Source organism: Eschscholzia californica, unplaced genomic scaffold (assembly GCF_041429995.1).
Source record: "Eschscholzia californica isolate CP2 unplaced genomic scaffold, dmEscCali1.0.p SCAF_2, whole genome shotgun sequence".
Taxonomy (NCBI): domain Eukaryota; kingdom Viridiplantae; phylum Streptophyta; class Magnoliopsida; order Ranunculales; family Papaveraceae; genus Eschscholzia; species Eschscholzia californica.
Window position 1 is genome coordinate 361,796 of NW_028238309.1, and position 17,644 is coordinate 379,439.

At 36.7% G+C, this 17,644-nt stretch overlaps 2 protein-coding genes across 2 annotated transcripts; one reads left to right on the forward strand and one right to left on the reverse strand.

Moving 5' to 3' along the window:
* The first annotated feature begins 2,246 nt into the window (after positions 1-2,246).
* LOC147554894 (Heat shock protein DnaJ with tetratricopeptide repeat-containing protein) lies at positions 2,247-5,374 on the forward strand. The gene is made up of 3 exons (XM_086662005.1): positions 2,247-2,383; positions 2,550-2,986; positions 3,531-5,374. The coding sequence occupies exons 1-3, from the start codon at positions 2,321-2,323 to the stop codon at positions 4,819-4,821; spliced, it is 1,791 nt and encodes a 596-aa protein (XP_086518131.1). The 5' UTR covers positions 2,247-2,320; the 3' UTR covers positions 4,822-5,374.
* A 4,883-nt stretch (positions 5,375-10,257) lies between these two features.
* On the reverse strand, positions 10,258-17,220 carry LOC147554895 (transcription coactivator). The gene is made up of 10 exons (XM_086659919.1): positions 16,816-17,220; positions 16,639-16,728; positions 16,388-16,492; positions 15,592-15,693; positions 15,356-15,440; positions 14,774-14,840; positions 14,628-14,672; positions 11,644-14,469; positions 11,152-11,368; positions 10,258-10,886 (listed from the first exon to the last, which is right to left on the reverse strand). Exons 1-10 carry the CDS (start codon positions 16,924-16,926, stop codon positions 10,308-10,310), a joined length of 4,227 nt encoding a protein of 1,408 aa, XP_086516045.1. The 5' UTR covers positions 16,927-17,220; the 3' UTR covers positions 10,258-10,307.
* Between the last annotated feature and the right edge of the window lie 424 nt (positions 17,221-17,644).

A 17,644-nucleotide genomic window follows, 5' to 3' on the forward strand; every position in this document is an offset into this window, starting at 1 on the left:
AACCCTATTTTCGAGTTTTAAATGAGTATTTATAATATTCCTTTTAGTTTATATTTAAATACGACCAATTTTTGTGATTGTGCCCGCCTCAAATTATAACAGTTGGACAACAACCTCATGTAAAAGATAAAATACAAACTTAATATGAAAATTGTACTTAAAGTTTCTTATAACAGATAATGAAATCTATTAAGAACAACTGAGTGATCACAATTTCACTAACATTTTGTAATATTGCAGCCATAATGAGAGTTTCCTATTCTAGGTTAAATTGGTATGTTAACGTGTATAACGTAGGAATGATTTTATGGACCATGTGACGTGACTGTTCACGTGGCAAGATAATAAACACAAGGGTCACTTATTTTCTCCCAAATTAGCTATTATGTGACATGTTTAACGGATGTGGTCCAAAAAATGACAAAGAAATATATCTATCATTTCTTTGTGTATAAATCCCACGTAACAAATAAAACTTGTGAATAGTATTTATAAGAATAGTAAGAGAGTCGAGGAAGTCAGACATAACTTCAATTCTTTTTGGAGATGGTTAGCTTCGTCTGTGTTGGATTTTGTAAAGTGAGGTGGTCCTCGACAGTGACACAATAAGAGAACATCTCACACAAACGGAATGCTATCTAGCTCTTAGTATTAATATTTACTTTCAAATGTAAGGATCATTAGTCATTCTAATTATCAAATACAATAACAAAACATTTGTGATTTGTGTACATAATATTTTATGGGATGAAGTCCCATTGTCTACTTGTCTTCATTGACAAGTAGTGACACCTACTTTTCTCGTATGCCATAAGCTTGGAATAATAGAAGGGACCTATTTGATGGTTGACAATACCAACATCTAACCATTCATTTTTGGAGTCTATATGAACATCTAATGTTGAGCTGGCCAAATGATATGGACATCAAATATGTACAACACGTGTCAAGAGTGACAGATCAGATGAACTGGTGACGTGGTAAGAAAGTTGGGTAATTTTGAAGATGGAGAGGGACCCAATCCAGGTAGGATGGGAGGGGTGCTTTTAAGACAAACAGACTCTTAACATGTGCCCGTCCCTCTTTTAAATCTGGATCTAAAAATAAATAAAATTAAGATTAAAGTAAACTCAACACAACTCAAAAGGAAAAGTGTGATTCTTGTTGTTTACGAGACTGGAAGGAATTACTTTTTAGTCCCATAACTCCCGTTTATTGCCTATAACTCCACATTTCACATAATGACTATAATATCCCTGTCCCACTAAGTTTAATTTGTTTTTTCCTTTTTAAGGGAAAGAGTGGCTAAATGGCATCGCCATTAGATGGATACAATACTAATAATGATAAAGTTTGTATTATATGGAAACATTATCAAATCACATTAGTCATTAACACGACCTAACTACTTAGAATGGGTCGCTTTGAATTATAGATATTGTCATTCATATGTTTCAAATTAGGTATACATAAATAGCTGACACGGAACGCCAATTATCCGCGATTAAGACACCATCATTAAAATTAAAAGTAGAACGCAAAGAAATTTTAATCAATTACTTTCAACAATAAAAATTGATAGGAAATTTAGAAAATTGAAATAGAGAATTCTTTCACTCTTGATTTAGAACTCAAAATTGAAACACATTCCAAGGAGGGAATTTTGTAGATAAAAAGATTTCTTACCCACTACTTTCACTTTCTTTAAAACCAGGCTGGTACTATGGCCTAATATTTTATTCTCCATTAATAAGGTAAAAATTGAAATGGAAGAAACCAATTCTTGTGTGAGGAAAAAACAATAGACCCGTGATATTACACAGGTGATAGCAGGTAAAAAGTGTGTTTTACCCAAGTAAGTCTCTATAATCATTATTATTATTTTTATATTTAAAATTGAATAAACTTAAATAAATATTTATTTTCTATTTCAATATATTTTTTTTTTAGTAATGGAGTCGTACAGGAAGAGGGAAGGAGACCTGGAGATGAGGGTAGCGTGTGAGATGATGATGAGGTGTATTTGTTTTTTTTTTCTAGAGAGAGAAACTGCCAGCTAACAATTTGATGTATCAATAAACTTTTCTCTCTCTACTCCTAGAGTCAAAGCTGGCATTTTTCTTTCTCTCTCTCTCTAGAAAAAAAAACAGTGTTATTTACCACCACCATTGAATAGTCTTGGTTTAAAAGCCACTCTTTCCTTCTCCCCCTCTCTATCATCTACTCTCTCTCTCTCTCTCTCGTTTCCTCTTCTCTCTCTCTCTCTCTCTCTAGAAATTAATGAAGATTTGAGATCAAACTGTTATTGGGTATTCAATCCATGGCTACTTCTCCTTCTTTCTCTTGTACTGAGAAGAAACACTGGTGGCTTAGTAACAGAAAGGTATGTACTACTCTCTCTCTATCACCCATGAAGGTTTTCCTTCATGGGTTTTCTTCCTCTTTACTTTAATCAAAATGGGTTTCATTCAATTGTTTTAAGTTTCTCTGTGGGGTGATGATCAAAATGTGTTTCTCTAAACTCTGTTTTTTTTCTCTCTGTCTAACAGATTGTTGAAAAATATGTGAAAGATGCTAGAATCCTAATAGCAACACAAGAACAATCGGAAATATCATCGGCGATCAATCTTCTTGATGCAGCACTTGCTTTATCACCTAGATTTGAAACAGCTCTTGAATTGAAAGCTCGATCTCTTCTTTATCTTCGTCGATTTAATGAAGTAGCTGATATGCTTCAAGAACATATTCCAAGTTATAAATTGGTTTCAGAACAACAATCTTCTCTATCTCCTGAAATTACTTCTTCTCAACAACTTTCACTTTCTAGAGAGAGAGTCAAACTTCTCTCCTCAGATAACTCATCTTCATCTGATCACTCATCAGATACACAAGAATACCCTTCTTTTAAATGCTTCTCTGTTTCTGATCTCAAGAACAAAGTCATGGCTGGTCTTTCAAAAAACTGCCAAAAACAAGGTCAATGGAGGTAATTTTTCCCTTACTCAATCAACCCTAATTTCAACAACAAAAAAAAAAGTTAAAAAAGATTACATTTTTAGCCCATGTTTCAATTTTGATTATAGAGACTCCATTCAATGTTGTGAATTGTGGTTCCATTGGAATGTTTTGAGTTCATGGAATTAGGGCAAAAGAGTTTTGAGGAACTTTGGGTAATTGCCCATCCAAAATGAGGATTGTATAATTTATTATTAGGCATTCTATTAGTATAGCTGAGAATCTATGTCAATTGTCTTGATCCTTGGGTAAATTCTAACATGGTATCAGCCCTAGTATCTGAGGAGGACTAGTGATAGAGAACACGAAAAACTAGGCGGAGGTAGAAATCCTGTGTAATTTGCACTGATGCGCTTCGCAGTTCAGTGGATCAAAGTCTTCGGAAGCAGATTAAGCGACCTAAGATTTATGTCCAGAGTCTGCATAGTTTTAGTGTTCCCTAACATTTTTCTTTACTAATATGTTATGATGCTGTAATTTGCTTGTTGTTAACTCTCTCTCCCTATGCTATATAGGTACTTGGTTTTAGGTCAAGCTTGTTGCCATTTAGGTTTAATGGAAGATGCTATGGTTCTTCTTCAAACCGGAAAACGCTTAGCTTCGGCGGCATTTCGAAAAGAAAGTGTTTGTTGGGCTGAAGACAGTTTCACCTTCACAAATATCCCTCTTTGCAGTGATAATAACAATCACTTAGCAAATCCACCACCATCAGAATCAGAAAGCATTTCTCATCTTTTAAGTCATATTAAACTTCTCCTAAGGCGAAAAACAGCTGCCCATGCTGCTCTTGATGCTGGTATATACTCCGAAGCCATTCGCCATTTCTCAAAAATTCTTGAAGGTCGACGGGGAACCCCACAAGGGTTCATCTCAGAATGTTATCTTCATAGAGCATCGGCATATAAAGCTTCGGGTCGAATTGCAGAAGCTATAGCTGATTGTAATCGAACTTTAGCTCTTGATCCAACCAATATTCAAGCCTTAACAACAAGAGCTTCTCTTCTCGAATCAATTCGATGTTTACCCGATTGTCTTCATGATCTTGAACACTTGAAACTCCTTTATAACTCAATTTTACGAGATCGAAAACTTCCAGGACCAGATTGGAAAAGACACAATATTAGGTACAGAGACATACCAGGAAATCTCAAGGAATTAACGACAAAGATGCAAGAATTAAGACAAAGGGTTGGGTTAGGAGAAATGGGTAATGTTGATTATTATGCATTGATTGGATTGAGAAGAGGTTGTTCAAGATCAGAACTCGAACGAGCTCATTTACTACTTGGATTGAAGCATAGACCAGATAAATCCACAATGTTTGTTGATAGATGCGAGTTTGTGGCTGATCGTGATCTCGATTCGATTAAAGATCAAGCTAGAATGTCAGCATTGTTACTATATAGATTATTACAGAAAGGGTATTCAAGTATAATGTCAAATATCATGGAAGAAGAAGCAATCGAAAAACAAAGACAAAAGGCTTTATCAGCAGCAGCAGCAGCAGCACCACAACCACCACCAACAACAACAGTTCAATCTAGTACGAAAATTCAACAAGTAAAAGTTCATCCTGAACCAAACTTTGATGGGGATTTCGAAAAACCAGTGCTTTCATCAAAGGGTAATTCAAATCACAATTTGGACAATATTGAGCTAGAACAGGAGAAGAAATCAGCAGCAGCTGCTGCTGCAGCTGTGTTCCAAGGGGTTTTTTGCAGAGATATTGGTCTTGTTGGGAATTTGTTATCTCAAGTCAATTTTAGCAGACCAATTCCGGTTAAGTATGAAGCTTTAAGTTGTTGATTATTGAAATAAATTTGTGGGTAGTCATCAGTTTTTTGTAACCGGCCGGAAAATCTGATTCATATTGTACAAAGACAAACTGTCACCGGGAAATTTTGTCACCTTTTCTACTCTCTCTCTCTCTCTCTCTCTCTCTCTCTCTCTCTGTGTGTTATTGAGTAATGTTAAAAACAAGAAAAGTTGGATAGACTCTTGGCAGAAATCCTATGTAGTTTGTGGTGAATTGTAATTCTGTAGATCAAAATTGTCGTGAGCACAGACCACAACAAACCACATATGATTTTGATCTGGAGTCAACCTGATTTTTCTTGTTCTATAAAAAAAAAAAATCTAGTTTATATCTCTCTAATTAGTCTAGTTTCTCCCTCTAGATATCTATCTATCTATCTATCTGTCCTAGTACAATTACACCACAACCACCATACCAATGTAGTTAGTTTTGTGGGTAGTTAGTGGTTCTATTTTTGTGATCTTTCTTATTTTTGGTTCTCCTCTGGATATGCACAGATCTGTACTCATTTTCTATCAATGAATGTAGTTTAAAATTTTCATACTCCCTCTCTTTATTTTTTGAGCTTTTTTTAGGATAAGCATCTCTGATTCTATTTAATGCAATTCCTCCTTATCTCCAACTAGATTAGTAATTAATGTCATTCCTACTTGCCTATAGGAAGAATGTACATAATTTTAAGATTCTCTTACCTAGATTTTTGTAGATACAAAACTCGAAAGTTTGCACATATTTTCGCGATAATAACAATTGAGTAGCGGGAAGAAAGGCGAAAACGGCTTAGATTATCAGGTCAATGTCTCACTAATTGGGTGCCCATTATTATGGTTGTTGATGGCACTTGGCTAGTCGTTCTTGGTCTGACAATCATAGTTAATTTTTATAAATATACATGTTGAGATACATTTGTTGTTCGAATCGAACATGTTGTTTTTCTAACGAGATCTGAAAATTTGATATCTATTCGTTTTAATTGGTAATGCCTCATTTGTACTCCACTTCTGCCGAAGATAATATATTTTGAACAAATACAGACCCCTATGGCTTATATGATCTCCCTTTTATTTTTGTGTAAATTAAGTTTTGATTGCTTACGAGTTGGAGAAACTTAAATCATCAATTAAACAAATGAACCATTAACGACCCATTAAGAAACAATTATTAAACAACATTGTATAATTCAAATCAAGAATATCTAACGGTAAGGAATCCGATGCTATTTTTATATATTAAATACAGTACAACACTTCCGATTGGTTTTTATTGTTCTGTCAAAGCATATTTTTGAATAAACCTTGATAATTAAGGAGAGAGAGATCACAACTAACTTGTGTATTGAATGATTCCACCAAAATCTTTTTAAGGAATTGAAAGTTTTTTTTAGTTGAATTCCCTACCAACTTCCACAGATCTTATGTGGTTTATAAATGTGTGTATTTTAAGATTACTTTCATGTTTTGAGGCATTTTGTCTTGAATCTTCACAACTGGCCGGTGGGTTACATGTGACTCTAATTATACATTTTATTACAGTATATTTTTATGTTTTTCATTTATATACTTATTAAGATTTGAAATTCTTCTCTCATCAAAAAAAAAATTGAAATATCAAAATTTACACCCATGGCTAACAATATTATAGTTGATCATTGTGGACTTGTAATGTGACTCACTACCCAAGCCTCACTTGCTATCGATATTATCTCTATCTTTGGCAATCAGACTCGAGCTCAACACTTATGGAGTTTTCTTTTCGCAAAAGACTTTATGAGCTTACCACAAAGGCCCAGTTATTTATGCACTTACAACCCAGGTTCTTTGTGCTTTTTCATATAATTCAAAATCTGGCCGTTGAGACCGGCCGGACCTAGTCCGTCGGGTTCATAATAAAATTCGGTCCCGGACTGGGATAAAACCTTGGTAATGTGGCCCTTCTCTTGCCAGAATAAAACATCTGGCCATTCTTCTGTACAAATCCGACTTGTACGGACCAGATCGATCCTAGAATCAACTTGGGCCGAACTGGCCCCATGAACACCACTAAATTCATGTATCTTTGTCAATATAGAGATATTTGGTGTATGTGAATTTGCATAGTTTTAAGGTCCAAAGTCCAAACAAGAGACAGGTCAGAGTGTGAAGGGGAAGAAATTTTAGGGTTGGAAAGTCATTGATTGGTTCTCTCTCACACTTCCCCACTCCTATCACTTTCTATCTCACTATGATCCAAGATAGACCTAGGCCACGAGACAGATGAAATTTCATATGGTTGACAAGCTCATTTGTTCTTCACCAAAAAGACAAGGTCTATCATTAATTCAACTACTAGCTATCTTTACCACTCATAATCAAGAAAACACAAGCACCCCATTCCGACTATAGGTAGTATATATCCATGTCATGTGTTGTTTATTTCGACAAAATATGACCAAATTGTTTGGATAATATACAGTGGTTGAGTTGAGATATCTCAACAAATTGAAAGCGGGTTGTCTAAAGTGAATGAGTGATGATAAAGATATAAACATAAATGCAAATGGTTCCTCGTATAGTTTTTAAGCGATAAAAAGCACAAACATAGAAATGTCAATATGATTATTCCCTCATTCTCTTTCTCTTTCTCTCTCTATAGTCTCTAAAAATATTATTAAAATACTTTTAAATTTCGATGTTTTCATTAATAATTTTTTTAAAGAAGAACATGTACCTTTGAAGTATCTAGTCACGCCGTCATAGAGTACTATCACCGGCCAACTATATTACTTTAGTTTATAAAAATGAATGAATAAATAAATTCAAGTGCAATACGGGCACATTGACGCCCGCCCATCTGTAAAGTAAAATAAAAATTAAAAATGTACTACATATTGTTCCACATTTACCCGTTAATTATTAGATTATCTGAGGATTATCTATACGAGAAAATTGTATTAAAGGTAGAGTCACAGGTGACAAGTCCCACCACGTGGTCGACGTCTTTACAAAAACATGTATGAGGTTCGAATGTGATGGGGGGGCCTGAAAATAAAATATCTAGTTCATCTAGGGGGTTGTTTTAGTTTTAAGTTTGATGAGGACACAATCAACTTATCTATTTTATGATACTATAAGAATGTTGATATTGGATCCTAAATCTAGAATGTTGATAGTTGGAAAAATGAGGGGAGTGAGGTGAGGGTGGGCATGTGATTGTCTGAATGTTGGAAAAATAAATAAATAAGAGGAGAGGTCGTGGCCAGAGAGATGATGATGAATTGATGATGTCAAAATTGTCATGGCTGCTACAGGGAATCATCCTCTTCACTCTCTGTAAATCCTTAATAATAAACAAGTAATTTTAGAGAGAGAAAGAAAGTGGATGAGTTGAGGTCTCATTAAAAATACAAACAAAACAGAGAAGAAGAAGAAGAGGATGTGATTGGATTAGATTTTCAAATGAAGTTCAATTTCTTTTTACTATTACTAGTTTATTTAGACAATACCGTTTGGAGTCTTAATTAAATATCTTCATAGAGGGTCAGTAAGATAATTCATTAACTTATTAGACTCACAAGAAGGGATTTCAATTTTGCAACTTGGGTTCTCTATTATTAGATTGGTTTAGAGAGAGAAGGTAGAGAGAGAGAGAGAGGGTGTGGAAGAGAGTGGAGAGAGAGAGAGAGAGAGCGGCTAAAGGCGCCTTCAATAATTGCTCTTCACGTCCCATAGAGTAGATTGAGTGAAGTCAATACACTTTAACTATGTACAGTTTTAGGCACCCTAGACCAATTCAAGAGACAAAGCAAAACAAAGCCTCTAATATATTCATATCTTGGAGATATATATGAGAATATTTCCTTTGAACTTCTTGGGTAAAAAGAATATTTGACTTGAATACTTCTTTTACCCTTATTAGTCGAAAGCATGCTCAGAAATTATCTCGAAAGTCTTAATCTGAAGGTATCATACTGGTTAATCCAAAGGTATCATACATAACACCCTAAGTCGAAAACAAGTTTGAAAAATCATAAGCAAGCAAGGGGATCGAATGAACCCTTTAGCTGTTATTCACTGTATGGGAAGAAGATTTGGAGGTTTTTAGTCGGGAGGAAGATAAAGATAGAAAAATGATACAGGGAGCAGCCGGCGCCTTTTGCAGAACCATACTGAGCCGGAAGAGCAATTTTGCAGGCGCTTTTAGCCCCTCTGGGGGGGGGGGGGGGAGAAACAGAGGTCCAGGTTGGCACATGGCTGTGTAACAGAGGAAAAGGAGAAATAGGAAGTTTGTCTTATATCTGTCTGCTGCTCTTTCTCTGTTTTCTTTAGATAGATAGAAAGAAAGATAATTGGTGGGACTGAAAAATGGCAATCAGAGCCAAGTGAGTGAGAAGAACTGATGATAAATTAAAAGATGTAAAAAAAGTAAATCAGATTTTTCAAAGGTGACTTCTCAGTGGGTTGTCAGTTCCTGCTTGATGGGATTTGAATAGATTGATTGATGGATTTGATTATTATTGATAGATAGATTCTATCCACTAGATTTCTTTGAAAATTAGATGAGCTTGACTGACTGACTCTATCTCTCTCTCTCTTTTGGCTGAGGGTTATGGCATGTTTACTTAATGGGGCTTGGGTATATGGACAAGAGATTGGACCCTTAGCCCATTTCAGAGATTGGGTCCAAAAGTGTCCTGATGTCTTATGGGGTAGAAGTGGTTAGTCGGTTCATGCGTGCTCCTCGCCTCCTCGAGGGTCTCACACGGAGTTTGTTCGTCGTATACTCAAATCTACTCAAGCTACAGACTCTCTATCGTCCTCTTGGCCACTTTTGTATTTCCGTCTATTCTGATGCGAGCATATTAGGATGAGTCAGTTTCTCATATACGATCTACATCGGGGCATCAGGCTATTGCACTTTTGTTGGGGATGATCTTGTCACTTGGAGAAGCAAAAAATTAATTGTTGTAGTCAGATCGAGTACGGAAGCTGAATATTGATTAATGCTGTAGCTGGTTGTGAATTGACTTACGTATGGTGTCTCAATACACTGATAGGACACCCATTCTGAAAAATCAAGTTCACAAAATCAAATATTTAGTAGACTGGAAATCAATCATTTATTGATTCGTGTTATTAAGAGTATAAATCAGTGTAGACAAACCTATTTCATCTTTGTTTCATGTAAGATGATTAATGATCCATTACACTCATTTAATCATGTAATTTCACAATATAACTCATCGCAAAATCAATTTTTTTCGACAAAACTCAAAGAGGCTAAATTCTTCAACTGAGTCCTTTACATGATTATTAACAAGGGCAAACACCATTTACCAGCTAACATTTCACCTTTCACACATCCAAGAAGAAAGTTTTAATCGATCTTAAACCATAAAAAACATTTTTGGGGTTAAACAAATAAACAAGACGAATATACAGAGATGGGACTAATTGCAATCTAATCCCATAAATTCATATTTTACTCAAAATCACCAGATTTACTTTGTACCCTTCGAACGGGACTCTTTCTTCTTCTTCTTCTTGGTAGGGTTTGAAGGATTGCTACTGTTTTCACTTTTACTACATTTTGGACAAAACCAATCTTCATTTGGAACAGCTTCAAGTGGAGGATCACAACAATCGATATGGGTACCGATTCCACACCCCACAGAACCACTCTCATCACCACAAATCAGCATTACCTCTCCTCTTTCTCGAGATCCACATACTTGACACGAAATATCCGTACAGTCGGAACAGTCTGATGGTGTCGTGGGTTCGATAATCTCAGTAGACTTGCTTAAGAGGTTAGCCAATGACTTCTCTGCCCATGCGTGAGTATTATACAGAACATGCCTCTCAAGGGAGTATCCTGGTTTGCAGACATATTCGACCAAGTAATCCGACATTACACATGGAATTTCGTTTCTTAGGAACTCTTGAACCCATAAATCGACACGCGGCATACCGGGGGAGATAATGGCAAAATCCACTCCAGACTTGAGAAACTTCGTGTATGGAGGTGAAGTTGCTAGAATTGTTCCATCGCCTGCCTTCACAACCCGTTTCAGAGTATCCTAAATGATGAAAATGAGTAAAGATATTAGAAAGCAAGAAGAATTAAACCAAGAAGCATGATGAAAATGTATATCGACAAACACAAGGAAACCGAGAACTAAACAATAAAATGAACAAGAAGCATGACGAAGACATAAACCAAGAAACTCAGGAAGACCAACAATTAAACAGAGATCAAATACAATACGAATCTGCTGCTGAATCATGTGGTTAGATGAGGAAGTTGAGCATGTTTCAAACACAGAAAGGGATTCATGGAAGTACCAGAGGCGGGGCGATGCATTCTCCACATATGATAATACGCATTCCATAAAAAGCACCATGTCCTGTCTTTTCCCTTAAGAGGCGCCACTTTCTTGGAGCCTCTAAGCTAATTGCACCATCTTCACTGAGGCCACTTTTGAACCACTCATAAGGCTCTTCCTCCAAGAACTTTCCTGCCTGATTAGAAGCACTTAAGTAATCGGTTTTGAGAATCCACCTGCACTCAAATGAAAGAACCGATATCAATTGTCAGATATCGAGCTAGAGTAAAGAGTAGTTACATAACATAAACTAAAGCTAAGGCTAAGCATGTGGGCGTGTCGAGCTTTTAGGTTCGGATATTGCAATAACCAATTCTGGCACTTGAAGAGCTGTATCAGAGACTGCAAGTCACTTGGTTTAGGTCCATTCCCCGAGCAAGAGCTTTTGGATAAAAACAAAGTTTGTAATTCTTGTTGAGTAGGAAATATGATAATGCCTTTGGAACCTTACCTTCCTGATGCTGCAGCAGCAAAGAATTTTTCCGTTCTCCGAACTGGATCGGGGACAATAAAGTGGGTAGCTTGGTATGACCAATTGTGAGAGTCTCTGCAAAATCTTCCTTTTAAACGTCTTATGACCTGCTGAAACTCCTTTCTCTGAAGACGGTGTCCACTGAGTATAAACCAAACCGGCTGAGGTTTTACATAATTTAAAACCTCAGCTTCCTGAGTTCTATCCGAATTGGTTCTCGGAATAATCTTAGTCTGAATTGGTGTCGTAATATTAGATTTAGGAGCCACATTTTCCTTTGCATGGCTATCCGCATTCACATTGGAACATCCTTTTTTCCGTGACTTGTTCCCCTTAACTACTGCCTCCACTTGGTTTTCTGCAATTTTATCCTTAATTTTAGATGCTGAATTTACCTTTCCTTTCTCGTCAACCATCTTCGCCTTCTTATTACTCTCAAGGTCGATAGCTTTCTTTTCATGAGATATATTTACTTCTTTTGCTGCAGATACACTAGTTTCTCCAGTTTCGGGTGCCTGTTTATTTCCTCCACTGACTGGACCAGTTTCACATACTGTTTTGCTAGTGTGCGTCGACTTTCTACTGGGTTTACTAACAACTTTTTTCCTAAAATATTTAACTGAAGGCACACTAGGAACTACACTTTTGGCTGCCTCTGTCTCCTGAATACCCAAAGGATTCTCTGTCTTCTCCACAGAGTCAGTCTTCTTCTTCAGTTTATTTTTAGGATCTACCACTTCTTTGGTCTTCTCCATGACCACCTTCTCACCACTATCCCTGTCATCAAGATCCCCTCGTTTGTCTTTCACAGATATCTCTACTTCTATCGCCCCACTAGCCTGAACTTCTTCAACCATTTCCACCACTCGATTAGCTTTAGAAGTCGATTTTCCAGTTTTTTTGCGAACTAGTCTATCTTTATGTGAAACATCTGCCTCTTCATCTACACCTGTATTACCTTTCTTTATTTCACCTGGTGAATACTGCAATCCTTGTGATTTTTTTCCAGTGTGCATATCTGCTTTAGGAGATGGCACGACCATCCTCTCAGTAAACATCATTCCAGAATCATCTTTCTTTGGAGCTTCAGTCTCATCATCTACAGCTCCGTCCATGTTCCCAGAACGAGGAAGCCCAATAGTCTTTTGCTGAATATCCTCATGGACTTCAAGATTAGGTCCAACCATATCTGGCTGCTTAGTCAAGATCTTTTCGGCCCCACTTTTTATTTCTTCGAAGTGAAAGGTAGCTTCGTCTGGGGTGATTGTCTGATCCATGTTTTGAGAATCTTTGCATGCATTCCTGCCACCTTTAACAAGCTTAGATCTAGAGCCCAAACTTCGGTTTGCTAGAGCCTTCTTGGTTCCGGATGCCAAAGACACCGCACTCTTCCCTCTGCGTATGTTCAAGTTTACAGTACTTCCAGAGTTATCAACCTCAGGCGTTCGTGATTCAGGTACCATGGCCTTGCCATCAAAATCTGTCGCGGTACTAGTCCCAACATCTCCAGAATCAGTAGCAGCAGCAACATCCTTCAGTTCCCCAACAGGTGGTTCAGGAGTCGTTTCTTTCTCCAAATCAGGTACCTTAATCTCTTGAAGAGATTTAATATTATCAGAAAACATTGTTCTGGAAACAGGTAAACCACATTTCAGTGATTTTTTACTTGATGACTTAGATTTTGACGATTTAGCAGATCGATTCCCTCCAGAATTCACAACAGCGTCCGCTTGCGGACTACTGTTGCTAAGGGTAGGGCCATGCTTAATATCTGATACAATATTCACATTTTCTTTCGATATTGCACTGGCTAGTATACTTCCTGTGGGACTAGTTCTGGGATCAAGGTTGTCTTTCTTCGAGGACCCAACACCAGCATTTGAAACCACCTTTGCTTTTGGAGTGGCAGATGGATTATCAAGAGCATCCTTTAGATGGCTATCGTTGCTCAGGTCATGACTCAATTTCTTCTTAGTTGTATTAGTAACCTCTCTTTCGGGTTTAGCACCTCCTATTGTAGTTCCTGTTGTACAAGTTGTTGGTAAATCAGATTTCGCTTGCTTTGCAGCTCCAGAGCAAGTATCAGAAAGAGCCAGTTTTCTCTTCTGAGGCAACATACTACCTTCTGCCTCAGCCTGATGCAATTGTGAGATGTTCATCTGATCTTTAATCTTGTCAAATTCCGCATAATCCTTGGTTTCATTAAATTTTAGTTGCCCATTGGCAACATCATCTTTGAACTTGTACTCTTCTAAATTTCCTTGAAGAGAGCTACGCGAATGACATGCATGTTCTACAGAGACCATTGAAACAGGAGAATTCTTCGGCATTTTCCTTGAATAATTTAGATTATCCAAGGTTGCTGCATCAGAGTTAATTGGCCTTTTACCAGTTAGAGAACTAGGGGTTTTATCATATGCACCACGATCTTCACAATATGTACCACTTCCCTCACAACCGAACTCACTCCGTCCCCTCTTAGTTACATCAAATGTATCTGGACTTTTAGCAGATCCTACATCCTTTCCAGTATTATTTAATATCCTAATGTCTTCTTGAGCAACGTCATGCGTTGTGTATAACAAACCTTCAACCGTGGATGCATGTTGGGGGTTCTCGGACCTTACCCCTGCTGGTACAGTCAAGTTAATACCCTTCGAAATCAGAGTACTATTTGCAATTTGTTGTTTAGATGATGAACCCTCGGGAACACTTCCATGCCCTATCTGTTTTGTGTCTGTACACTTTTCCATTTCGTCTTCTGAATCCTTAGCTTCAGCCTCCATCATCTCTATTTCCTGACCACTGATGCAAGAAAGTAAAGTAGTGAGAAGATATTACATGAAAATATCATACTTCAACCTTCCATGATATAAAGCAAAAAATATCAATACTAAGAAACACGTGAGTCAATAGGAGACAAGCATTTGTTAAAGATATACAACCACAGTCAAGACTCTTACCTCTTGTCATAGTCGCTTTCTGGGAGGACTTCCCATGCTCGTAAGCTGTACCAGAAAAACAGTTCATGAAACATAAACTTCATCCAAGTCTTGATAATAATCTCGATTATATTTTTGAAAGCTAGAGGAAGAACTTCAAGACATACCAATTTTCCAACCATCGATGATTGACAAGCTTGATCTTCATTGTTTTTGCAAGATCATACTTCAAACCTGGGTGATGTTACTACCCACATTAATATAATGATTCAAGACTATGAAAGCAAAAAAACATTTCTTAGTACTTTCAAACATAATCGTAGATCACTGAAAATATTTATACTTGACAAAATGTAGTCAAACAAGAAATTTTAAAAGAAAATTGGCACCGACTTATATTTCTCAGCACTGGACCAAATAAACTACTGAGAGAAAAAAAATAGACTACGCAAACTATAGATAGTTTGTAAAAAAAACAAGTGCAAGCTGCCCTGATTCATGTCTCGGGTTTCTTTTATAAAAATTCAAACAGGGAAAGTCTAATCACCACAAGACAGAAGTAAGCAGCCAAATCATTTGAAAGTGCTTCCTAAAACCATCAAAATATTTTTTGTCGTTCAATTAATTTATGTCCACATGTTGGAGGACCATTACAACGTAGTGAACTATTTCCAGTTTTATGAGCAGACACAAAACCATGAGTTTAACACACATTGTGCAACTTAGAACCTAGTTTTGAGAAATCCTACCCTCAAATTTGTAACAAATAAGATGAGTGACTTTCTTTGCAACCAAGGGCTTGGAGAACTGTGCACCCATCAAGCCTACCATTCTCTGCGAAGTAAAATGGAAATGTCAGAACGGAGAAAATGTATCACTGCTAATTATCATTATTTTTCAATTGGCACTGAACTCTTGTGTGGTGGTACACAAACATAAATAGAACATATTACATGCAAAACTATAACGATAGTAGATATTTTACCATAATATCATCACGATCTTGACGTTGATATCCAGTCAAGCAGATAATAAACGATCTGGCACCTGGAATCCCATTCAAATCCTTTACAGGTCTATATAAGATCTGTGTAAGGGAAAAGAAAGGAAAAACAATAGCTAAATATATAAGCCGTATAGAACAAAAGGAGCAAGAAGCTAAATCCACTAAAAAACTGCATAATAAGTTAATATGAAAGAATTCTATCTACATAAACACAACCACTTAAACCCTAGAACACTAGTAGTTGAACCTCCAACCACAGAGAAACTACAACTGCTACCAGGCATTAGACACCCAACTATGCATCCATGATCAAATACTAAAATCAATAACTTTGAATTGCTTATGGAAATTGAAACATTTCTCAGATCATATCCGCCACTAGAACCCCCAAAGGGGCCAACAACTGGTAGCCCAGTTGATAGTGCATCTAATCCGCAATACAAAGGTCTTAGGTTTGATCCCATGGAAGTGCAAATTCAAGTTTGTTGAACTTGGGATAAATAAAGTAGTTAGATAGGGTTCAGGCCATTTGTTTCGTTGGGCTTTAGGCAATTAGGCCAGTAGTTTCTTTAAGGTTTAAATTCGGTTGTCGTGCTTATCACATCGTATTGATGTATCATTTAATCAATGCCTTTGTAATGACTATCATAGTCGACATCCAAAAAGGAACCCACGTGATCCATCATTCTACCACCCACAAGCTATCATGGAATAATAATCTTATCTATTAGAAACACTCACAGAGAGAGAGAGAGAGAGAGGGTTCGAAATGTACCAATTTTTCGTCTACGGGAGTCCCAGCATCACAGCAGTGATCAACCCATATAGAATTAACTACTGATTTACCTTCATTCCTAGCAGCAACACAACGGGGATCATCCTACCAGAACAACAACAAAAACCACAATCAAAACCCTAAAAAAAATTATTCTATAAGACATAAACCCAAACTTCAATTTATATTTCAAGTGATGAAAACATAACAAAGGTGACAATTTGAGAGTAACTAAAGAGTAAAGAACTCACAAAAACAACTTTGTCAACAATAACATGAGTACAACTCGGACGATACTCGCAGACATCAACTCCACCGCCATTAATAAGCTTAGATCGAACCTTCAAAGCAATTATCAATTCATCAGTCACAGTTATAATAAACATCAAAACCAAAAATAAATCAAAAGCAAATGAAAAAAATCTAACCTTGGATTCTTCTTCTGGTTCAAATCCGAGGAGAACGAAACGAACTCCATGGAAAAGGACCGATGGATCACTTTCATAAGATTGACGATCTCCTTCGCCGGTTTGAATCATTTAGCCGATTTGACCTAATTTACAGTTGGAAGTTGAAAGGGTTTGGATAGTTTCTTTGAGAATCAAAATTGGGGGACAGACGAAAGAGTGAAAACCCTAGAAATGTAGAAATGAAAAAATGGTGGGAGATTTTGATTTCTTTTATTTTGATTTTTGGGGATAGTGGCGGGAGGACTAGAAGAAGATCTATATAAAACCCCGAACGAGGTGTGCACGTGACACGTAGAAAAGTCACGTGATCGTGGCATTTATCAAGTTCTCACCGTTAGATTAGGATTTTCGGTTCGATCGTATGGTTATGAGACACTCAAGCATATCACTTTAAATTTTCGAAGCAAGCGTACTAAGGACGACTCTAATAATTTCATTTTGGCCTCTAAAGATGTCTTAATCATCAAAATGGTCCTCTTAACATGATTAGCTTACTACTTAATCTTTTTGTTCTCTTTTTACACTTCATTTAAAAAGTAACGCTCCAATTCCTCGCTCTTTCATAGTTGTAGAAGTTTTTTCGTTCATTTTATGGTTTGTTTGAAATAAACCGGTGCATATAGGGATCTGTCAATTTCCAATTAATCATTAGACTCTCTAAAGATCGCAACAAATTACCAATATATTTTATAAACCAGCAACTACATACTATCAAGGGTTTTATCACATCCGTACAACGTAAAACTAACTGTACATGTCATTTCAATACTAATTGACATAGTGATCG